At 39.6% G+C, this 24,942-nt stretch overlaps 1 protein-coding gene across 6 annotated transcripts; it reads right to left on the bottom strand.

Moving 5' to 3' along the window:
- Nucleotides 1-2,671: 2,671 nt before the first annotated feature.
- On the bottom strand, nt 2,672-23,399 carry STEAP2 (STEAP2 metalloreductase). Of its 6 annotated transcripts, none has more exons than XM_071560592.1 (6): nt 23,004-23,397; nt 18,497-19,021; nt 16,358-16,885; nt 14,447-14,611; nt 8,799-8,946; nt 2,672-2,879 (listed from the first exon to the last, which is right to left on the bottom strand). In XM_071560592.1, exons 2-6 carry the CDS (start codon nt 18,986-18,988, stop codon nt 2,842-2,844), a joined length of 1,371 nt encoding a protein of 456 aa, XP_071416693.1. In that variant the 5' UTR covers nt 18,989-19,021; nt 23,004-23,397; the 3' UTR covers nt 2,672-2,841. The 6 variants fall into 6 exon arrangements, with proteins under 6 accessions (XP_071416693.1, XP_071416690.1, XP_071416689.1 ...); XM_071560589.1 differs by lacking the exon at nt 2,672-2,879 and adding an exon at nt 3,107-7,830 and having other exon boundaries at nt 23,348-23,399; XM_071560588.1 differs by lacking the exon at nt 2,672-2,879 and adding an exon at nt 3,107-7,830.
- Nucleotides 23,400-24,942: the final 1,543 nt, after the last annotated feature.

Here is a 24,942-nt window from a genome sequence, read left to right as displayed (position 1 = left end):
AAGAGTAAGGGTATATGGGTATGGTCTCGTTGCAAACAGCGAGGTGTGGGAAGCTTAGTTGAGAGCTGGGATTCGTGTATGACACACACACCTCTTGGGCTGCTCGCTTTTCCCTCCCTTAATAGGATGTGGATACACTTTGGACAAGTTGCACATACCTAACTTTGGATATGCACATATCCCAAGTCTTTGCAGGCACTGTTGACACCAACCTCACTTTTCATTAACAAACAATTTACCACTGTGATTCAAACATTTGAATATTTGAATATGTGAATAAATTTATTAAATGCTAAGATGGTTGTTTGAAGCTCCAGACGGCTTTTATAGGAAAAGTAATGATTGGTAACAGAAACAATACAGAAGGCTTTATGTCTCTGTAAGCAACACAGTTCTTATTTTCATTCTCTCCAGCTTGCATTCTACATCACTCCCATTCATACCTGCCTTCTTCAGAAATAAGATGCATGTTATGTTTAACATGCACATACATTATAGAGTTCTCTTTCCATCAAAGGGAAAATACACAATACCACATATTTTGTATTTGTGTATACACACAAATACCCACCCACACTCTGCATTTAGTAGAAATTCATCCTGAATGCAACTCAAAAATTATGGCAAAAACATTGCCTAGCATAGCAAGGGACTCTAATTTAGAAAAAGGTATGACTCCTTTGATGTCCATAACATCTCGAGCTGTGATTACAGGAACACAGGGCATACAAAGGCAGGACCTGTAGGACATTTATAGTGCCTTCCCCTGAGTGACAATGCAGCTGCCAGCCTTGGACCTGGTGTTTGACACTTGCCATCCATCCATGTACACACACCTTTTCACACACCTTGAACCATTTTACTGGCCTTTCCATATTCTAATTAAACATTCGTTTCTGTGAACATTTTGTTTTGTACCTGGGCTTACACTGGATGGAACAAGATTTGCTATTAAGCATCTGAGATTAATTGTACTGACAATGCTTATATGCCTGCATGAAGTTAATACTGAGGAAACCGGATTATGGGGTTTTTTTTGGCTTGGTGCCCATATAGTAACTGAAGTTGTATGTATTCAAAGTTTTTAAGCTTATTTAAAAAACCAACAACACCCCTTTCCCATTTATTTTTATTGTAGCTTAAGTGATATTTAAGTTTTTTTGCTTGTGGTTTGAATGACTAATGTACAGAGAACACACTTAAATTGGGCAACTTAGTCTGTAAATTATAAGCTTAGGTCACATGCCATTTGTTGGATCACTGTTCTAAAGATTGTATCACAACACTCCTTTTGCTCACTGTGCAACTCCTTCAAAATGAAGTTTTTAAAACTTGGGATGAAAGCTACATTGTGCAAATTTGAGTACAGGGATTCTGCTGCTCTTGCCAAAAGGCAAATGTCCATCCTCAAAAGCCTGCAATCAACTGTGAAAATATTTACCTAACAGTTTTCTGCCCCAAACGGCCTTATATTTTTATCACCTCTACATCTTCCATTGGTAACAGATAATATTTGAGACACCAAGGCCTTACTTCTGAGATTATTGAATTTTAAGTTTTACAAATGCTAAGAAATATGTTTAAAAAGTAGACAATATAGAGAGGATTTATCTTTTGATTGAGGACAAATTATTTTGCTGTGAAGACACAGTTCAACAAACTCTGTTCTTGAGGTAAACTTAAATTCCATAAAACCACAGGACTATGTGTGTAGGACACAGCTGTGTTACAGGATCAAAGTTCCAAAACTAGGTCTGCTATTAATCTCCTGTTGAATTTGCCAAGTGAATTATTTCCTCTACCACTCTGAATTTGCTGTCTTACAAATGAGGTTGCAAGCTTTTGAAGGACTGTTATTCAGTAGAGGATACACCTTTCATGTGCTGCAGTGGGGGTCTTCAGCTCTAGTCAAGTGATACCCTTTCCTTGGCTGTATTAAACCTGTAAGTCTGTCCAAAGTCACCTGCACTATTTATCAAATATCACACTGAGGTTTTTGTAGTGCAGAAATTGGAGTCTTTCTAAGAATCAATCTGTTGACTCCTTGACTTCCTTTTCATTTTTTTTTCTTTCCTTCTTTTCTTTCTTTTTGGTCGGTCCTGCCAGACCTCCTGTGTTTGATATTCACAGAAAAAAAGAAAAGACCTGTGATGTGGCTGGCAGTAGAGTCACACTTAAACCCCTAAAGTCAACATCTGTATTTGTCTGCCTACACAATTAAAATACAGCGCTTAGGTCATTGGGTGGTACGGATTTCAGGGGGACTTTCACACTGATCTTCATTATTGTAAGGAAACGCAGTAAGTCACCGGAGACAGAATTTATGCTCTTGTACAAGGTGTGGCTGGGCAAAGGTGTAAGTTAGGGGCTGTCTGTGAGAAATAGTGAAATTAAAAAAAGAAAAGCCAAGACAGACTTCAAGGTCCAGAATGTCACTGTTAAGCGAGGCATGACACAAACAAATATTAAATATTCTGAATTTTAAAAATACCTAAATTCCATTTGGGAATTTGGGAAGGCTATGTAACCTAACACCAAAGCAACACAGATTCTGCCACCTCACCTAACTAATGCATCTTTACTTCTCTGAACTAAGAACAGTTTATGCTGCTGGATTATGAGCAGGATTTTACCTCTCATGTATTGTTTTCCTCTTATGGTGGCATAAGTCTCTTAGAAAAAAAAGTTATGTATTTCCAAATGAAGGCCTGCAAAGTGCTTCACCTGTTTGTCTCATTTAAAGAGTACTGCTTTCTCACACACACAACCAGACACCTGGCAAACTTACTTGTGCTTAGCAGGCTTATCATGGGCAAATATGTTGAATGCAAAGTGGACTGATTATATGCTGATAGGACTGTAGTGTTCACTCTTGTGTTCTGAAAGCATGGAGAATAACTTACAGTAGGATATGAGATATAGCTACCCAGAGTGAAAAGTCTGTTATTCAGACATTGAAAAAGAAACAAATTGCCCTTCAGAATATTTCTATGGACTCACATTCAAGTTTTATCTCTCAGAGAAAATGTTGATCAGAGCACCCATGTATTAAAAAGAAACACAAGCTAAAATTTATTCTGCCTAAGCACAGAAGAAAAAAGCAAAATACCTTACATTGATTTTTATTGATTTTTGTGTAAAATACAGTCTATGGAAAAATAGATAAGAGCATTACTAATAATTTATAATAGCCCTGTTCAGAGAGACAGCACAAACAGTCTGACAAACACAACTACAAAGACAGCATTACACATGGGAGACATACTATGCTCACTGAAAGACAATGCCAGCAAGGCATCAGAAACAATATATAATGAGAGATCATTGTTCAAGTCAGTTCAAGGTGTCACTTATTTTAAAGGCTGTAATTAATTAATTCAAGCAGTATCATATAATGATACAATATCAGTACTGCAACATTACTCATATTTATAGAAAATACTACAGGATGAACGGCCAAGAAATCAAACCCTCGTGTATGAGGAGATGCACTGTCTGAAAGGAGTTACACATAGGCATTCGCTACCACTGCACATATCAACATATATTGAAAAAATCTATCTAATTGTTATGCACCTGGTATATCTAACTTTCAGAGGAAAGCTGTTTCCTAACTATAGTCATACCTGTGAAATTTATAGTTACTTGGGAACTCATTGCCTTATATTAATTAATAATTTCCTTTAGTGCTAGTTGGGCAACTAATACGACATAGACAGAAACATACAGACACACTATTTTATAGGCAATTAATGCCAAATAAAAATACGAATATACTTTCTCATATTGGCACATCATATAATTCACAATGTTAGAACAAAAAGTTAAATGTGGCACCAATTCACAGTAACCATTACCGCAAGTGAGAGAACTTGCAAAACAATTGCAAAATAATTAATCTCTAAATAATTCAAGAACACGGGTACTGAATTAACTTGTACATAGTTGCCACAGTTAATAGAATTGTAAGATAAAATTAAAGACACATGGAACTTATAATAGAACTCTATTTTAGACAATGTTAAGAAAGAATACCTTAATATCCATAGAAAACAAATAGCCTGTTGCTGAATACAGAGGTCTCCATTTTATAATATGACGTGTACAGTTTTGTATCATATGAAGCACTATTTTTTTAACTGTACAGTAATGAAGAGAAATTAAACTTATTTCATTACTTATTTTCATTAGACAGTTAAGCAATTTATATAAATCTATGCAAAAATATTTTCACAGCTGGCTATTCCTCAAAATATGTATTTACTCTGCCAAGTAACTAAGATGTCTACATGAATTTAGTTGTTTATACTTAGGCAATCGAAACTAAACTATTAGTCTCAGGTCTTTTTCCAATGAGAAGTCCTAAAGTGAGTCCTTCAACAGAAATCAATGTTTGGTTACATGAATAAAGATCCCTTATGTGACTAAACATATGCATGACACAATGTGTGGTAAAAGGAAGAGCATCATTTTACCTTCAGACTTAACAGTGTCTTGGTAAAGTGAATTGGTCCTTAAAGAACACCACAAAATATTAAACCACAAGTCAACATGTTATTCCAGTTAGAAGTAAATACACAGCCTAACAGGAAACCATATATCATTTTTGTAGCACAAATATTTCACAAAATGTCTTTCTATAGTTGATCTAAAAATATTATCTATTTATTAATACTTCAATATTTCAACCTTTCAAGTAACATATAAAATTAAAACACATTTTTAATTTTCTATACACACTTTGGAAAAGGAATCATTATTCTCTCCAGACACCTTTGGCAGTTTAAAATTCAACAGTTTAAACATTCTTGAAGAAATTTAATGATGAAATAACTTTTTGCATAGGAAAGAGGGCCAATACATTTCTGTATATACTGTCAGTGGTTGCATTACAGTACAATATATATGGACTTTGACAGTAATTTTCAATTAGAACAATATCTTAGTTCTGCAATACAGTCACTATTGCATCAAAATAATTAGATAACTGTAGGGAATGTTAATCACATATTCTACAGAAGTGTAAAATTACCATCAAATGATAGCAGCATATTTAATTTTGAAATGTAGTTAAACTGTGAAGAGTAATAATTTCTGCCCTAAATCTGTCCAGAAGTAAGAAATTCTGCTCCCAGTTATACCATTCCATTCTAGTGATTTTAATCAGGTTTCATGCACAGGACTGTGGTATAATGAAACACAGTATTTATCCTACTAAAATTCTCCAAGACTTTTGAGTATTCGAATTTTATTTAAAGGATTGAAGCACAATGCCCCAACTTTGCATGGTTTCACTCTGGAATAATGGAGTCGGAAACAGTCCACAAAATTCAATCCTGCAAGTCTTTCAAGAAATACAGTGGGTTTGGTACTGGAATGCTTTACAGGCACAGTAAGTTAGAAATTATAATTGTCACTTGCTCTTCATTTGTATGTGACAAATCTCATTTTTACCAGTTTAGGCTCTTGTCTGTCTCCAGCAGGAACAGGTTTTTCACTTAATGTCTAGAATGTTTGATAAAATAGTATTGTACCTGTGTATCACCACAAGTATCACTAAAACAGCTGCAGATTGCGGGAGGAACAATAAAATAAGTACCTGGAAACAAACTAATTTGGTTTGGGGAAAAATAAAGAATACAAATATTTTTTAATTATTTGATAGTTTAATTAAACTTTTTTTCTGTCTTTTTCTTTCTTTTTTCTGTAAAAAATGGGAAACTTTCAAATTTCTGTAAGGTTTGATAAATTTCTGGAAGACCTAGCTATGAAATACAGTAATCCAGAGCCAGCACCTGTTTCAAATAGCTCCTAAATTATTGATTTCCAAGAGGCTGAAAGGTTATGCCAGGAAAAAATCACTGTACACATGCTCTCTTTTGGGAAGTGTCTGCCATGTATCAGCTATTGGAGAGAAGTCTCAAAGACCTTACCCTAACCAATTATAGATATCATTATAATTTTCTTTTCTAAAAAAGAATTGAAATAATTTTTTCCTTTCAATTGATTCCATCCCCAAAGTTTATACAGGAGGATAAATCTGAGCTTTCCAACTATCTGAAGTTGAAAATCTGTGAACTGAAAAAGGTATTAAATTTCTGTTGACACATATATGGTGAATTTTTTTCAAAAAAATTGTTTTCACAAACCTTCATTTTCAAAAAGAATTCACTGACCTCTCATTTGACACAAAACATGTTTAAAGACATACAAAAATGCTTTAATTCTAAAAAAAATAGTGCAAATATTTTATTTTTCATCACTAGATTTGAACATGTTTAAAATGAAAAAATATTCAACTGTCTCTTGATTGGTAACAAATCCAGAGTATACATAGGCTTGATGTCTAAGTTTGGGTAATTTGGACAGTAGAATGAAAATAAAATTATTGTAGATATTTTGAATTTCAAATGAAAGAACAACTAACATTAACTCTTTAGATTTAGGTTGGTGTACCTGGGGGCAGAATTCAATTCTAGAATATTTTTTTCTGTGGAGCTGTTGGTCACTACAAGCCGAGATAATGAGATTTACAGGACAAGTGATGTTCAAGGATAAATTCAAGCTTAAGTACTGTATATTTCTGATGTATGATATTGATTATGACAAATTATTCTGAAGTAATAAATAATAAATGAAGGTTCAGCTAAGAAAATCAGAGATCCTAAACAGTGCAAATATGGATAAGAAAAATACACTTTCAGACAAGTAAAGAAAATTACAACTAAATACACATTCTGATTCACTGAAATAGAAGTTTTGCTAATTAAACAGGAGTAGCCTGAAGGTATGAGTTGAGTTTGGCTATTTTGTTAGAGAAGAAAAATTACTACTGACACAGCAGTAGTAATAAATAATTGTAAATTTTATTTAGAATCCATCAGGAAACACAAATGACGTTTTAGAGATAAATTAATTTTTAAGTATAAGAATAATAATTTTGTTTCTTAAAACTTCAGGCATATTCCAGAGACTCTCATTGTAAAAGTTACACCGTTATATAAAAATAGAATATTGGATTTGCACAAAAAGATACTAAGAATTTAAGACACACTTTGCAAAATTCATATGTAGTAACAGAAACTCCAGTGTAGACATATACAGAACATGAGTACTGTGATGCTTCCAACATACTGGAAGTTTCACAGTGAAAATAGACTTTTTTTGTTGCTGAATTCTAAGCTTTTCCTTTTATTTTTGTTTTAAAATATTTTCTGGTATTTTAAAATAATTAAAAGATGAAAAACTAGCTGCTTGCACACATATCTTTCTGTAATTGTATAGCACTGTTTTGAGTCTTCATTATGTGACGTATGTAAAAAAAGAGATGCCAAAGGTCTAAAAATGACCTACTAGTACAATACCATTTGCTTACAAGATGTACAATCACACTGCAATTGAAACTAGATTTGCATGTTCAAATAATGGAATGGTGTAAAACCACACTCAAATAAATATACTGTACATGTGCAACACACTTCACCAAGTGCAAGGTGCTGCACCTGGGTTGGAAAAATCCCTAGTATCCATAACAGACTGGGGGGTGATGGGATTGAGAGCAGCCCTACCAAGAAAGACTTGGGGGTGCTGGTGGATGAGAGGCTGGATATGAGCCAGCAAGGTACACTTGCAGACCAGAAAGCCAGTTGTATCTTGGGCTGCATCAAAAGCAGCATGGCCAGCAGGTCCAGGGAGGTGATTCTGCCTTTGGGAGAGCCCACCTGCAGTGCTGCATCCAGCTCTCATTCAAGACCTGGACCTGTTGGAGTGAGTCCAAAGGAGAGCCACAAAGTTGCTTAGAAGGATGGGCATCTCTCCTATGAGGAAAGGCTGAGAAAATTGGGTTTGTTCAGCCAGGGAAAGAGAGGGCTTAGGGGTGGCCTTATAGCAGCCTTCCAGTCCGTGAAGGGAGCCTATAAGGAAGCCGGAGAGGGCAAAGGCATGTAGTGACAGGGCAAGGGGGAGTGGATTCCAACTGAAGGATTGTAGGTTTAAACTGGTTATTAGGAGGAAATTCCTCACTGTTAGGGTGGTGAGACACTGGAACAGGTTGTCCAAGGAGACTGTTGTGGATGCCCCATCCCTGGAAGCATTCAAGACCAGGCTGGATGGGGTTTTAGGAAACCTGGTCTAGTGGAAGTTGTCTCTGTCCATGGCAGGGGGGTTGGAACTAGACAATCTTTAAGGTCCCTTGCAACTCAAACCATTCTTTGATTCTATGATTCTGTGATCATTACAAATTAATTTGTTTCAGAATATGATTATTTCCTCAATTATTTACTCTGTTAGTCTTTATTCTGAACTTACCAACAAAGAAGTGTGGTTTTAATAAACACTACCCAGAAAATGTGGAATTAATAAACAGCACTCTGACACATATGCTCTAAGTCAAAGAAATATCTGAAAAGCATAGTTATAAAATACTTTTGTGATGTAACTGTGCAAAGGAACATTAAAAACTTTTTTATACCATAATCATCTGCTGTCTACAATTAAAAAAAAATTGTAGTTATCCGAAGTAGCAGTCGTCTAGTTATAAGCTTCTCGTAGTTTGGCTGAGATCTTGTTGCATGTGCCAAGCAAGTGACTTTACTCCTACTTAATCAAACTCCTAAAAATACAAGTTTATGACAAAAAACCCCAAACAGTGCTAACAAATGATCACATTACAGTTATCCTCTCTGGGGAGAGATGTGGAACAGACCCACTTACTTCTTCTATAACATGGCTTTTCTCCCATCCTCTTCGAATTCTCCTCAGTTTCCTACTTACACATGGCAAAAGTAAGATGATCTTACCTAGAATTACAATGGAAGGCAGAACAAGGGCGAGAACAAAATTGGGTGGTGTATAAAATCTGTAATACTCTTCTTCAAAAGCTCTTTTCCATCCATAAATCAGTACATGGAAAGTACTTATAAGCAGAGCAATGTATCCAAGTGTTGACTTTGATCAAAGAGAAAACAGGAAAAAAAAAAGAGGTAATGGCACTTGGTCCTTCATCTGACATTTTAACATTTCTATTAGACATCATGATAAAATCTCTTAGCTAGTCACTGTATTAAATTAGCAATATATGGTTTTCACATATTCTGAAAATCCAACTGAACTGAGCACTGATTTACAGCATTATCTCTGCTAACATTTGTAGGGTAAAAGATCAAAGCTGAAATGATGCCTGCCCAAATTCTAAGTAATGGAAGTCAACTTCAGGATATGTATGCAAATAAGGAACAATTCCAGTGTAGTTACTGGAACAACATCTGTTGTGATTGGAAATTAGGCTTCCTGTTTCTTAACTATGAGGATAGATCACTTCCAAGATTACGGAACAATGCAATTCTGCTGGAAGGGATTTGGGCCTAACTGCAGATTTTTATCACTCTAAGATGTGCAGCTTACTTCTTCCTCACAGAAGCCTTCGTCCACTTGTCTGACATTAGCATAAACCATTGCTTACCTTTCTCCATCACCTGTTGCCAACTGACTAATGGGAATATCTGAACTGCAGGGCTTGGGCATAATAGCACAAAGCAGTGATGCAGTTTACCCAGAGGAAGGGTAAAGTAGAAGGTTCCCACAGCACCCTGCAGAGGACCTCTTATCATGTAATCTAGTGCATGCCACAGAATGGGGTTATGATAGGGGTCATTCACCATTTCTGTGCATCTGCCTTTTTAAGGACCCTGTGGTTGGAATGGTCTGCAGACTTGACAATTACTAAATTGTCAAATATCAATTAAATACTTATTAGAGTATTAACCTTAACTTTCCCAAACCATGACCAAATACTACACTATGACTTCTGGTGGTGATCAAATGAAGAAAAATTCTTTTTGACCAAAACTGATGTAATGACTAACTAGGCTGGGAAACATTTGTAGGAAATCATTGAAACAGAAATGGAGTATTAAGAAAGATAATTGGCCACTAAGGTATGGTATAACTCCAGTAAACAGAGGCGCAAAGAAAAATGCAGCCTAAGGGACTGTAATAGCTAGTGAAAGAAATAATTCCATCTACTTCAAGATTAAGCACTTTCTAGGGAATGAAGAATGTCTGAGCTAATACTATTTGCAGGGGTTCACAGATATAATGGTATAAAAGGAAAATACTTTTGTTAGTTTCTTGGGATTGACAGCATGTTTGACTTGCCAATATTTATGCATCTTTATAGCCAATGGTTTCAGGGCCTTGTTGTTAAGCTTTAGATATGCTGCATGCTTTTTTTTTTAAAGAACAATTTGCTCCCAAAATATTCCACAGGAAACAGAACACTCAGAGAAACACATGTAGATATGAAAATGGCATATGCAGTATCTGAACAGAAGTTCTGGTAAGACGTTTGGACAGCAAACAATACTATCAAAAGTTGATGCTTTAGTATGTTATTGCAGATTTTTGGTGTTATGACTGTCCTGAATTCATAGTTGTATCACTGCCAGCAGGGAGAAAGGCAGAAGTGAATCATATCCCTCATTTCTTCATCAGGATTACTGATGAGAACTACAACAATTCTTGAAAAAGAAACAAAAGGGAAATATTATGCAGTCATTTCCCATTATTTTTATTTTAGTGCCTATTTAAATTCCCTTTGCAAAAGACAAAATGGAAGCTAAGAAGTATGTCAGTACATTTTGTACTAACAACACCAGGACAAGAAAAACATAAGAGGTACCTTCATTAAGTTCTTTTTTTGCCCTGTGGTAAATTGATAAATACTTCTTTGAAATGCTGGCAGACCATGTGTTAGTGTGTACTAGTCAACTGCAACCAAACATCTAAAAATCTAACAAAGACATTCCTATGGGAGCTTCTGTCAGCTACTGATGTTCTTCTACCAGGCCTGTAATTACTGCCCAAGGCATTGGATGCCAACTTCTTTAGGAGCAGAGGACTTCTGAAAGGAGCAAGAAGCAATACTTTTTCTTCACCAGTAAATTCACATTGGACAGTGAGCAGCAAGTAAGAGTTGTAAATCTTGGGAAGCCTCTGCCTACACTCTAGGATGGCTGCTGGGAAAAGGGGAAGAATATCTTCGGTTGCTTTGATTCCTTACCTTCCATAATACTGTGTTTCCTGAAAGCTAAGTAATATATTAGCACACTTCCTATGGACTCCCCAATCTTTTACCTTTTCTAAGTCTTCCCAGGTTTGCTTCTTTTCCTTCCTGATCAGTCTTTTAGCCAATATGGGTGATTCCCAGCCAAGACTACTGATAAACTGGACCAACTGGCGTTGTTTGGGGAAAGAACCAACAAAAGACAGAGGAGTGGAAAAGATGAAAGAAAGAAATGCCTAAAATATTACCAGAAAAGTGTACACATATAGAGACAAAAATCTGCTGTGAGGCAAATCTTTTTCAGGAATTTCTATCTTCACAATGGTTGAACACTTCCAAACAATTTATATATATGAAAGGTATTTTCTGAAGTCTGCATTTCTGGATACTTTGGATTCCTCCAGTAACAGGATATTGCTAAACTTATAAACCATCTGTAGCAATTCTGATTGACATCTTACCCATAAACTTGCTAAATACTCAGGCCTCAATCCTCTTTACTCTGGGGAAGAAGTATCCTATGCTTGTGGGAGAACCAAGGCAGGGCAACCCTTCCTTAAAATGTATGCACAGAAAAGTTTTAGTAAGACTGTCTCCAAAATGCTTTAGGATCGTGCTGGCAGGGAAAAGGACTATCTACAAAAAGGTCAGATTCCTGCTACAGAAATGGTAAATTTGTGCTCATTTTTGTGAAAAACCATATAGCTCAGATTTCAAAGCCAGCATGCTCTGTCCATTGCCACTTTGAGTGATGGGTTTTGGACTTGAACTCTTAGTCTGGAAAATAAAAGCAGCCATCATTTATGCTTACATATTTACAGTTTAACTTCCCTCAGAAGACTGAAGGACCCAGCACAGCACTGCTTGCAAACCACATCATGCTTTTATGTGAACGCTCAAGGACTGGTTTCAATAAATATCTTTTTCTGTTTGCAATGTGTTGATTTAGGCTGTTTATTCTGCCTGCTCAGGCAAAATATGAATTCTTCTGTATTTCTTAGCCATGCCTACCTTTGTTCCTTATCCAAATACGTTTAGAAGAAAAAGAGTACTGAAGTAGCATTTAAGAAAACCAATGCATTAGTTTATCAGCCCCAGCTTTCTTCCCTGCTGCTTCCCCTCAGTAAGCTTCAACTCTGAGTCACGTTAAGATGCCTGCAAAGTTTCATGCTAAGTTTCCATTATCTAGAATCTCCTACTGAGCAAACTCTTCATCACTACCTTGTTCTGTGGCTCCCCTATCTGGATGTTATGGGTGTTTCTCTCTGAATCATGATGAAGTAATCAGAAAAATAGGAACAGTGGTCAGCTCTGTACTGCAGCAATTTCAAGTTTTCTGTTGATCCCTTAGCTCCTTCTAGGACTGGCATATCTCACTTTATTCATATTTATACTCCAAGGGAATGAGTAGAGCCTGCACTGCTTGTCCGCTCAGAGTCGTATTCCCCTGAGGATGCAGACTGGAATTTTTGGGGCTCCTGACAGCTGTGTTGTGAAGCCAGGCTAGATAAGTTGAAGGCATCTCCAAAATAATTTGGGATATCAAAGGAAGCAATTATTTATGGACAAAAACATTCATAACTGGGATTTCTTTGCAGTATTAGGAAGACTCTGATAGAAATCTATTTGAACCGCTGTAAGTAGGGGAGATGCTGCTTAGGCCTTGTACTACTTGGAACAAGAAATCAGTCTGTGCTATATATGTTAATAAACTCAGATGTTCCTAGTAGGACTCAAGATAGAGTATGTTCTAGTGGTAAAACTCTTTAGCACATAATGCAGTTTCAACTGTAACATACCTCCAGAGCAAAATACTCACAGATGGTTCATTAGAGTTCATAATCATTTCAATTTGGAACTATTTTGATTTTTTTTACAGTGGAAATAACTCCAGTAAATATGATACAATAAAAAATGCCCTTGTAGATACATCATTGTGATTATTGTGTTGGTTTTCATTGTCACACAGGCCTGAAATTTGCAGATTTGAGTAAGGAAAAATAAGACACAAATGCTGTGCTTGTGTCTGGAAGTCATTACTGGATAAAGACATCGTGTCACTCAAGAGCTAATTTTTCCCTTTTGCACCAATGTTTTAAATCACCCAATAGCTGTACTATTGTCCCCACACAGAGAACTCCAGATGGCAGGAATGTTGTAACAATACAATTGAATATTTACTCCCTCTGAAGGCTCAAAGCCATAAGTGCGCACAGACAGTTCTGCCAGGGTAACTCTACTTCGAAAAACTTTTCAGCAAACTTTTTGTAGGCCTACCTGCAGTGTTCCAGCAATGGAAATCCTAGGGGAAGGGAGGACATTACTTTATAGATAGAGGACTTCAGACAACTACAGCCACTAAAGAGTTCTCCACCAGTCCCTCTAAAATGTCTGTAAAGTGCAACCCAAGCCCTGAACAACAATTCAGTGCCTGTGTTCTGAAGTGAACAGGACTAAGAATTAGGCAATATTATTACCATGGCTATGCCAAAAAAACCTGTTAATCAGAAAAGACTGAGTTAAGACTACTGAAGCCAAAATCAGAAAACTAAACAAAACATAACAAACCCCAAAACTGTGCACACTTAGGAAATTTTTACCAATATTGAATCCTAATAAAATTTGTTATACCTGACTGCTACCTAAAACTAATAGCAACTTTGTGTAGAAGCAAACACTAAGCTGTTTATTAAAGCCCATATTTCTCAGTATTTTATGCTGGTTAGGCCTGTCTGCTGTAAATATTTATCTGAGGAAGGAAGGCAGCAGAAGGTGTACCAGGGCTTGAAAAAGCCTCTGATTCTAATAAACAAATCTTCATGTTCTACTGATGGGTATTTTCAGCTAATTGGAATAATGCAGTTGAGAGTTGTGTCAAGTCCCACACAGTGGAAGGAAAGCAAAATTGAATCAATGACACCATGGCTGTCAGAGGGCTGTGAAATAAAAATCCTGCAGGACAAATTAAGGCTTCAATTTTAACAGTTGTGTGCATCTACTTATAGTAGTATCTCATCAGTATCACTACCTTTAGCAAGTTTGTCCAAATTTATCTAATTTGAATTTAGCAAAAAATTCTAATAATGGAAAAGGAATAGATTAGTAATCATTTGGTCTTAGCTATGTTTGTTATTTAAGACCAAAAAGTGTAAAATGAAAATTCCTATTCTGCCATTCATGAAACATTTCATGTGCCTTCATGGTAATATAATTGCTATGGAAGGATAGGTTGTTTTTATTAAATAACCAGAGAGGGAGGAAGAACAAAGCCCTTGTGACGTTGCAACATGCTTTTGTTTGTGATCGTGATGATGATCAGCATCAAAATTATCATCAAGGAATTTTTGTAAACAACAAAACCCCATTATTCAAAAAGTAACACACCTGAATAAAACTGAACTCCCTCCAGTTTAAGGCACTGTTTACTGAAGGGATGGAAGTTACTGCCAGCAAAGAAAGCAATCCAAGACTCATTATTCCAAAGGAGATATACATTTCAATTCGCCACACTTCTTCCTCATTCCAAGAATTTTCAACATTTGCATGAACCTGACGAAAAAGCAGAAAGGAAGTTTTTCATTCTAAAGAATATCAAAAATATCAACAGAATTTATTTTGCTGACAAAGTCCACAGTCATAGGAGAACTATAAAATGGGGTCAAATACTTCAGAGGTTTCCTCATGTCTTGAAGAAAAACAACTATTTCCTTACAGCTGATGCTGGCACTTGCTAGATTAAAAATATGATAAACATGGAAATTTAGATGAAATGTTAAAAGAAATTGTAACATTATAAAACATTTATAACAATTCTGTTATAAAATCAGGTAATTCTGCATTCTTATGCACTATAGAAAAGGAGATGTATTCTTCAGACCCTGCAACCTTAAATTCTGTAATACAAATAGGATAAACCTGCAATTTGTTTTTAGTTTGTTACATTTAGAAATATTCTAGCATCATTTCCTAATTTTGTTTCAGCTTCATAGTACAAGCTAGTTTGCTTCTCTCACTGTTGACATCAGATACACAGAATATTCTGAGTTGCAAGGGATCAACAAGGATCATCAAGTCAAGCTCCTAAGTGAATGGCTCATAGAGGCATTGAACCCATGACCTTGGTGTTATTAGCTCCAGGCTCCAATAAACTAAACTAGTCTCAAGGTTCTCATCAGAGAGCTGTACCAGAAAAAAGAAAAAACTCAGGACCTTAAAAACTAAGAAGCTTCGATATTCAATTATTTTTCCACTTTCAGGTGAACTTGCAATACAACACGTCTTGAAAGAGGTTCACTAGGAATACTAGCATGTGAGAGTTTTAAAATATCATTAAAATAATTTATTAATAAAAGTATCAGTGAATCCTTTAGTATTACTAATTCCAGGTGTGAACAATTATGGTTTCTTGTTGCCTTCCATAGTTTTGCCCTTCCTGTCTTTCCCTTAAGCTCAATTTTTCATGCTAGCCCTTTCAGAGTATGTGGACCCAATCTCTGTTAATTTGTTCCATTTGATTTTATTTCCTTAGTGTGCTTTCCTTTCTGTTCTATCACATTCGTCTTTCCCACAGATTTTATGTGCTGAATGGCAATGCTGTTTCTCTGGCAATGCTGCTTTTCTGTCACATTCAAGGTGACAATAAGCTGCCTCACTGACAAACAGGGGCATCAGACCCCCTTCTAAAGGATGACAGATTTGTCTGAGAATGTTTCAGGGTTATGCAAGACCAATTGTTCCTGGGAACTGTAAGTCAATCTATATTGTCTGCAATAGATGATGCTCACAGAATTTTAAACGAATAAAGTATTTTTACCACTAGTCCAAAATGTTACAAAGTATCAGCATTTCCTTTTTTTTTTAAACACGGATGTTTCTGTAATAATATTACAATATCAACCCTCATACTTTTCATACTTGTAAATGCACTTATGATATACATACTTCCCCCATATGTTAAGTACACATAGAGAGGAACATACCTCAGACCTTTCCTGCTGTTGCTCTTATCCTATCTATTCTACATTCTCCTCGTGTATATTACTGCCAGGAATTTCAGTAGGACACACCCTTGACTCCCCCTAGCACACAAACTTTACCCCAGTTTGACCCACAAGCTGAGCAACACGCACAGTTGTTTCTTTTAGTGTCCGTATTTGGCTTCAGCTACGCATAAAATAACCCATAACATTCTGTGCTGAAAACAGTAGAACAGATTAAGGTAACTTATATATTGTATTCAGAAGCCATACACACAGCCAAGGCATTTTTGGCTTATTGACCTAAAGGCTGCCTTACCTGTTGATATGCCATGTTGAGGAACAAGTATCGCTCCGACCTCCTCATGGGTAAGCAGAGACTGTACACCACATGCACTGTTGCAAAGAAAAAACTGAGCAGTCCAAGCTGCTTCCGACACTGGAGCCAGTTGTCCAGCCAAGGTGGAAATCGCCGATACTTGGTGCCAAAATAAAGCTGGTAAGCAGCTGCAATAAGTCCTGATAAATACACTAGAGAAAGTAAAGTGATTGCAACAATTGGCAGAGTCTTGTTCACGATCTCAATGGGAATCTTGTAAAAGTCACTCTGCTGATTTCTCATGTACGGATGGATCACATCTCTGATGAAGGAATAGATGAAGAAAAATGTTGCCAGGCTAATGGCAATCAGTACAGGCCCCTTCCACAGGGTGAACAGTCGCAGAGGCAAGTTTTCAATTTCTCTTGAAGATGACAATGTCCCCAAATCAATAGGAATAAAACTGAGCTGACGGGCAAGCTCAATAACTTGATGGCGAGCCTGAACACTGTTACTGCACACATAGACCTGTTGGGAAAGTCAAGGCAATTGTCTGTAGTCCAAGAAAGAGATTCAAAGGTAACAAAATTCAACAAAACTCCTCAAAAACCTTAAGGTCCACCAGATCAAAACCATGACACTACTACTAAAACTGTACACTGTTATTGCAGCTTATATCACCAAGATGAGAACAAAATCATTAAAAAAAGCAAATATGCACACTAATTTAGCAACACAGTAACCAAAACAAACTGGCTTTTTCTAGGTGTTACTAATGAGCTGTGGGACGTCCTGCAATCTGCACACTGAAACCCCCCATACTGAAATATCTACAGGACTGGATTGAACTTGAAACAACAGCTAAATTTCAGAAAAATCACAAGATTCTCAAAAATGCAGGAATCCTGACTAATGACCCTAAAACATCTGTAGCATAAACAGAATTCAAAGCAGACAACTATGTAATCTCTCCATATGTACAATTTTAGCTTAATTTCACAATCCAGACTTCCATGGATCCCAGATTTGAATATTTAACAGAAAGACCAAAACTAGAAGCCAAGTAAGAACTTGTTCCAAAGACCAGCTTATTACACAATGAAAGAAATGCACTGCTACAAAGTACTTTAAGGTTCCTTTAAAATTTACAATGGGGTATAGTTTGCCCAACACTGTTTGCTGATCATCTGCATTAGAGCAAACATGATCTGTTTTGACAGAAGTGAATTACTTACAGTGCAGTGCTATTCTAAAAGGTGAGGTTATTTTTTAAATTATGCTAATTCTGTATCAATTACATTCCATTTAACTCTACCTAAAGTGCCTGAAAACTCAAATTCAGTCTTCAGTAGTCACATTACACCAGTCATTTCTCATGTATTTCTCAGAGTTCCTCAAACTGTGAAGGACTGCATTCCTACAGAGGCTTAAAGCCTTTGTATCACTTCAGCAAAGCACAAAAACCATAAAGATGCCTTTCCTATATGCAGGATGGATTAGGGGAACATACTGGGAAGAAATTTGAACATGATGTTCCCGAGTGGTCCTGGATCCAATGAATCTTAGAAACACATGTGCCTCCTTCTGTTTCTTCATATTCATGTTTTTGGGGCATTCTAAGAGCTAGATAATTTCTTTCAATCACTTTGCTGTTATTTGAAGCAAGCATTTTTAGAACAGCTGACTCCTGAGCACCGGGATCAGGACTTCAGATTTCTGTGCATCTCTTTCAATAGTTCACACCAACACTGAAATTAAAATATATTGGGAAAGACTGTCTCTATCCTTGTATCAAGTATAAGGACAGACATGAAATATTCCTAGGGAAAACCTCAAGAACCAACTCCACTCCTCTGTCTGTAGTCATTTAAAGGTCATCTATCTACTCTAAGCTGGTTATCCACATTTCCTCTGCAACCTTTAAACAGGCAATCCATGAAAAACATTGAACCAGGTATTCTATGTCTTACAATGGGATGACCTCAACTCTGAAAGTTTTACTGGCTACTAAAATGTAGGCTAAAGGACAGGCATTTTAGATATGTTAAGTCAGAGTGAATCCCATGAGTTCTGGCTGCTTACATTCAGTTCCTGTCATTTTCATCTTAAAAACAAATTTATACAAATAGTAACACTTACCTGTCTGCTGGCATCCTTTGGTCCTAACTGCAGTGACCAAGCTGAAACGACATTGAATCCTTTGACAATCAGGGAATCAGGAAAAAGTGATGCTAAATATTCTGCATTGGAGTCCGGATATTGATCTACTCTTGTATTATTGCTGACATCAATCAGAATTTTACCAGCAAGTAAATGTTTGAGGTCCCACAAAGAGGTGTAATGTTCTCTGTGTATGGCTACAAAAATGATGTTTGTTTTTGCTACTGCATCTTCATGATGAGTGACATCAACCACATGGGGAAAGAACTCAGCAGCATGTTTAGGGTTCCTGCTTCCTACGACCACATGGTATCCACATCTGATGAGTCTAATGGTCAGTGACTTAGCGAAGTCTCCACTTCCAATGATGCCTATTGTGACCTTACTGGCATCCTTGATGCCATTAGCAACATTTGGTAGAAAAGTCTCATTATGGTTCTTGGGACTCCCCATCATAGAGATTGATTCCATACTTCCAAGACACCAAACCTACAATGATTTGTTCTGGGGGGGAAAAAAACAGAAAGAGAAGAGAGAAAACAACAGAAGGAAAAAATGCAGCATCATACAATTATGAGACATCAGAATTCATAAACACCTCTGGAAAGAAAATCTCTGGTTCTAAGTTTCATATTATATTTTCTTCTTAATAAAGTATGTGCTCATCAATTTTGTCTTGCAATGTGTCACTAATAGAAGAAATAAAAAACATAAAACATTTCAAGCACTTCAATAATACAGTTCTATTAGTAAATAATATTTTTCCTCTCTTCTATTCCCTGCCTTCCACTAGCCTGGAATACTGGACCACAAGAACTTTGTGCTCCTGAAACTAACAGTCAACAGAAAAATTAAAAGAAACATGTAAGGAAAACTGGATAATTATGGAAAATACTAGAAGGTAGAGAGCACTGGCCTGTGATTGGCATGAGATCAGAATTCAATGAAGTGTAATTCCATTAAAAGCTTATCAAGTTATTACAGTGATATCGTCTATTGATATTATTGCGATACTCTCTATTGGTCATGAAGGAAGGGATGCAAAAGTCTCAAAACTGCAAATGTCACAGCTACCACCATGACAGACATCCAGCTGTCAGGCTGGGAAATGGGCAATGCCAAAGACAACAAGAAGGGAAATTTATCAAGGCCTGCTGGTGAGATTGCTAATGACATTTCTAGGTCAGACTGCTAGGTCTGCCCATGGATGTATAAGGCTTAACTGTGGAAGCAAAGGTAAAGGATTCAAGGCCAGGGATCACAAATATGCTTAACAGAATTTTCTGAATAGGCAAGTAAGATAAGTCCTGGACACAAACACATGGGGAAGCATTCCACAAAATACCGATGGCAGAAGAAACAGATTTTATGCAATAATAAAAGGGAAGGGAGTCTTAGGACTCAAATTCAATGCAGTAAGGGATACTTTGAAGAAGGACAGAAGCTAAGGCTCATTGAAAAATGCAAGAACTACTACTATATCTTTGGAGAGAAGTAGTCACAGAATGGCAATAAAGCTGTAACGAACACATTAAAAAACAACCTCCAGTAGGGAAGTCTTCACATGAAACCACAGTTATGACATCAGTGGTTCTGCTCTCTTGTGATGGGTTGACCTTGGCTGGAAGCCTGGTGCCCAAAGTGCCCCTCTATCACTTCCCTCCTCTGCTGGGCAAGGGAGAGAAAATGTAACAAAAGGCTTATGGTTGACACAAAGGCAGGGAGAGGTAACTCACCAGTTACTGTCACAGGGGAAACCATCTCGACTTGGGGAAATTAACTGAATTTATTACCAATTAAAATTGGAGCAAGATAGTGAGAAGGAAAACAAATCTCAAAACCCCACCTTTCCCCCACCCCTCCCTCCTTCCTGTGTTTAACTTTACTCCTGATTCTCTACCTCCTCCGTCACAGCAGTACAGGGAGACAGGGCATGGAGGTTATGGTCAGCTCATCATATGCTGTTTCTACTGCTGCTTCCTCCTCAAGGAGAGGAGTCCTTCCCCTGCTCCAGCATGGGGTCCCTCCCACAAGAGAGTTCTCAACCCACTTCTCCAATCTGAGTCCTTCTCACAGGCTGTGCCAGTGTGGGTCCCTTCCACAGAGAGCAGACCTTCAGGAACAGGCTGCTCCAGCATGGGTCCCCCACAGGGTCACAAATTCCACCAGAAAACCTGCTCCACTGTGGGCTCCTCTCTTCACAGGTCCTACCAGGAGCATGCTCCAGAGTGAGCTTCCCACAGGGTCACAGCCTTCCCTCAGGAACACACCTGCACTTGTGTGGGGTTCCTCCCCAGGCTGCAGGTGGACCTCTGCTCTACCATGAACCTCCATGGGCTGCAGGGGGAGAGCCTGCCTCACCACAGGCTGCTCCATGGCCTGCAGGGGAATGTCTGATCCAGTGCTTAGAGCATCTCCTCCTCCTCCTCCTCCTTCACTGGCCTTAGTGTCTACATAGTTGTTTCACATGCTCTCTCTTCTGGGGCCACAGTTACTTCTTTCCTTCTTACCTATATTACCCCAGAGCTGCCACCACCATCACTGAAGGGCTCAGCTCTGGCCAGCTGTGGGTCCCTCCCAGACCCAGCTGGCACTGGCCCCATCAGACATAGGGTAACATTCTAGCAGCTGCTCAAAGAAGCCACCCCTATAGCACCCCAGCCCTTCCCACCCCAAACCCTTGCCAGGCAAACCTAATAAAGTTGCAGGACAGGAATGAATTCTGAAAATGAAGGAAGCAATGAGAAAAGGAAGGCTAGAAGCAGCAAAGAGAATCCACAAGGTTGCTGTCTTGGGAGACAACAGACCATACAGAAAGGAAGAACCAAATGAACCTCTTCCTGAGGCACCATGCAAGAGCTGACAGGATGGTACCTAATTATCAGTGGAGTACTTTACCCAGCCATTGGCTAGGAATACAGCATGTGTGAATAACCTCCCACAATTAAAAGGAACTCTCCTTTGGAAATTGGAAGAAGCTATGAGAAGAAAGGGCACTTTTCATTTCAGCTTTGACTAGAAAGGGAAGAACTCACTGAAACTGGACTCAGATGCTAAAGATGGAAATTATGTGACACTGACCACATTGTTCCAAGAAAAGATTCTAACAGTGAATCTTTCTGGCAGGGGCAGACCACATAGATTTCTATGCATGCACTGAAAAAAGCCTCATCAAGTGACCTGGAATGTATCTGACACATGACCAAATTACCAGTATTTCCTGTACCATGATGGGTTCACAGCCAGGATAATAATGAGAATAGCTGTATTTTGGTAAGATAAAAGATATAACTGGATGTGACAGAACATGCATGCTTTCACCATGTGACTACAGAGGCCCACTTCAGTTCATGCCACCTGACATGAAGGTGCTGAATTTGGCCCACTGGCCAAGGTTTCTCACTGCCTATTCTAAGGAAAATACAATGTGAGTAACAGAATAAAACTAACAGACTTTATGAAAAAAAACCTCAGAGAAGAGGCTGACATGTCCGCTCTAAGGCAAGTAATCGAAGAGATGGTAGAGAGCACAGAGCTGGCGGTTATGAAAGGGACTATATTAAATGCACAATAGCAATTCAGAGGAAAGAATATATAAGACTGCGACGGGAAAACCTTAATGATCTGAAAAATCATTAAATCATCTGAAAAAAGTTAAAAAAAAGGTTTGTGTGCCTGGCTAATGAACAGTATAAAGAGTTAATGAGACAGTACTATCATGTAGGGATACAATCAGTACAAAGGTACAGAAGTGAGCTGTAAGTAGTGAAGAACATAAATGGTAACAAATAAAGTCCCAAAAACACAATAAAAACAGAAGATAGAAAGCAAAGTTTATAATTTCAGAGGAAAAGGAACAAATGATAAGTGATACAAAGTAGGCCAAAGTGTTAAATGTCTTCTTTATTTCAGCCTTCAGCAGAAAAGTTAACTGAGAATAGGTATTTAATGAAATTCCTTTTACAGGGAGACAGAAGGTGAGGTTAAAGTCGAAAAAGGTAAGTTAAGCGTAAAGGACAAAGATAAACATTTTAAAGTCAGCAGACACTTACGAAAAAACCAACTCTTGATGCTCAAGAGAGGACAGAATAGGCAGACTAGCACATTCCAATACAAGAATGAAGGAGAAGGAAAGCAAAGACTTGTTAGCCTAACTTCAGCCCCTGGACAGATTTTACATCAAGTAATGAAGCAATCAATTTGTAAATAGATGGGAAGTAGATGACAAGAAGTAGCTAAAGTGGGTTGTTCAGGAACAGACTGCAACAAAACCAACCTTCTTTTACAAAATACATGACTCGAGACTTCTAAAAATAACAGAAATTGCACAAATTTGACACTCGCTCTTAAGATAAGCTAAAGGGAACACCACAGAGCTGTGTCAGCCAGATGGTGACACTCGTGAAATACTGCTCTTGAAAAATAACTACCGGAGAAGAAACCCGACCCAGCGCAGCCGCTGTGACCCGACTCGGGCGGCACTTACGGGGCGCGGGCAGGCGGGCGGGGGCGCAGCGCGGGGCTCCAGCCCGGGGCAACTCGGCGGGGCCCAGGTCCGGGCCAGCATCTCCAGTTGCAACGACAACAGCGCCCGTGACCGCCCGTCGGGCACCGCCGGGGCAGCGCTGCCAGGCTCCCGGGGGCCGGGCCGCTCTGCTCTGCTCCGCGGGGCCCCGGCACCGCAAGAGCCTGCCCGGGCCGGGGGCGGCCGTGGCGCAGCTGCCGCCACCACGATGGGCGGCGGGGAAAGCCCCGCGGGCGGCGGCGGGCACAGCTGGGCCGCGGAGCGCCCAACGGGGATGGGGCCCGGCCCGCCCTGGTGCCGCTCACCTCCACCCGCCCGCCGGGAGCTCCACGCCACCGCCGCCGCTGCCGCTCCTTCGCGCACCCCGCCCCGCAGTGCCGCCCGGGCGGGCGGGGAGCGCCGCCTCCCCCGCCGCTCCGACCCGCCCTCTGCGGCCGCGCCGCTCACGGCGGAGGGAGGCGGGGAGGGACCCGGAGCGTGTGGGTGGAAGGTGCACCGGGAGCCGGCAGGGTGCCCCTACCGCCAGGAGCGCCAGTGGTATCCTGGAGCGCATCGGGAAGAGTGTGGTCAACACGTTGAGGAGGAGGGTCCTCCCCCTCCACTCGGCTTTAGTGAGGCCACGTCTGGAGTGCTGTACCAGTTCTGGGCTCCTCAGTTCAAGAGAAGGAGCTACTGGAGAGGGCCCCGCGGATAGGCACAAAGATGATAAGGCATCTGGAGCATCTCTGTTACGAGGAGAGATTGTGGGAGCTGGGCCTATTTAGTCTGGAGAAGAATCCTAAGAGGGGATCTCATTAATACATATAAATATCTCAAAGGTGCGTGCCAGAGGATGGGGTCAGGCTCTCTTAGATGGTGCCCAGTGATAGGACAAGGCGCAGTGGCCGTAAATTAAAACACAGGAAGTTTGCCCACGACACAAGGAAGTGGCAGAGCACTGGAAAATGCTGCCCAGCGTAGTCATGGAGTCTCCCTCTCTGGGGACATTCAAAACCCACCTGGATGTGTTCCTGTGTCACCTGCCCAAGGGACTCTGCCTTGGCAGGGGGCTTGGGCTGGATGATCTCCAGAGGTCCCTTGCAACCCTAACAATTCTGTATTTCTGTAAGTCAGTGACATGTGGGGAGAGGGGCATGTTTGTCCCCGCAGTGCCCCCAGCCCCAGCCATTGTCACTGCTTCGGCCCCAACCTCTCGGGCCTGTGCGACACCCCCAGCATGGGCAGAGCCAGTCCCGGTCCTGCTGACACAGCAGAGCCAGTCCCGGTCCTGCTGACACACCAGTCCCCTGGTGAGGACTTGGCCTGAAGGGCAAAAGGAGCCTCCCAGGCCCTGACGTGCCTCGACTGCCCTGGCCCAGGTGGTTCTTCAGCAGGAACCCACTACCAGCCTCCATGCCTTACCCTCTCCTGGCAGAAGGTGCTGCTGCAAGCCGGTGCCCCCTGCAGTGCTGCGGGTGAGGAATCACACTGTCCTCTGCCACAGAATGGCTGGGTTGGAGCAGGAACATCTTCCACTAGGTCTGGTGGTTCAGAGCTCGGTCCAACCTGACTGAATGTTTCCAACGATGGGGTATCCATCACCTCTCTGGGCAACCTGTTCTGCATTTCACCACCCTTGTGATTTCTGAAGGCATGCTTTGTGGCCCAGAGCACCTTCCTGGGTGTGGGGAGGTCACTCCTCATGTTTGCTGTGTGACTGTGTACTCTGTGCAGGTGGGAGTCGTGCTCTAATTTCAGTGTTACATGGGAAAGCATCACAGGTTTTGTTTTCCAGCCTGCACTGTGTGCCAGCTCTGACTCCAGTCCTTCATTACTAATCCACTTGGGTTCCCATGGGTGTCATTCATTGTCATTTCTCACCTATATTGTTCCTTTCTTCTTCAGTGGTTTCTCCTTTTCT

Source organism: Pithys albifrons, chromosome 7 (assembly GCF_047495875.1).
Source record: "Pithys albifrons albifrons isolate INPA30051 chromosome 7, PitAlb_v1, whole genome shotgun sequence".
In the NCBI taxonomy this organism is placed as follows: Eukaryota; Metazoa; Chordata; class Aves; order Passeriformes; family Thamnophilidae; genus Pithys; species Pithys albifrons.
Note: the sequence above shows the minus strand (reverse complement) of the source record. Positions and strands in the feature narration are given on the sequence as shown.

What these genes read in the sequence shown, in the direction of transcription:
- STEAP2 (XM_071560589.1), bottom strand. Translation starts at nt 18,988, where the DNA reads ATGGAATCAATCTCTATGATGGGGAGTCCCAAGAACCATAATGAGACT. An exon ending in TCAACATGGCATATCAACAG is followed by an intron (nt 14,612 to 16,357) that starts GTAAGGCAGCCT and finishes CTTTTTCGTCAG; the next exon opens with GTTCATGCAAATGTTGAAAA. An exon ending in GCCTTCCATTGTAATTCTAG is followed by an intron (nt 7,831 to 8,798) that starts GTAAGATCATCT and finishes CAATTTTCTCAG; the next exon opens with CCTTTCCTCATAGGAGAGAT.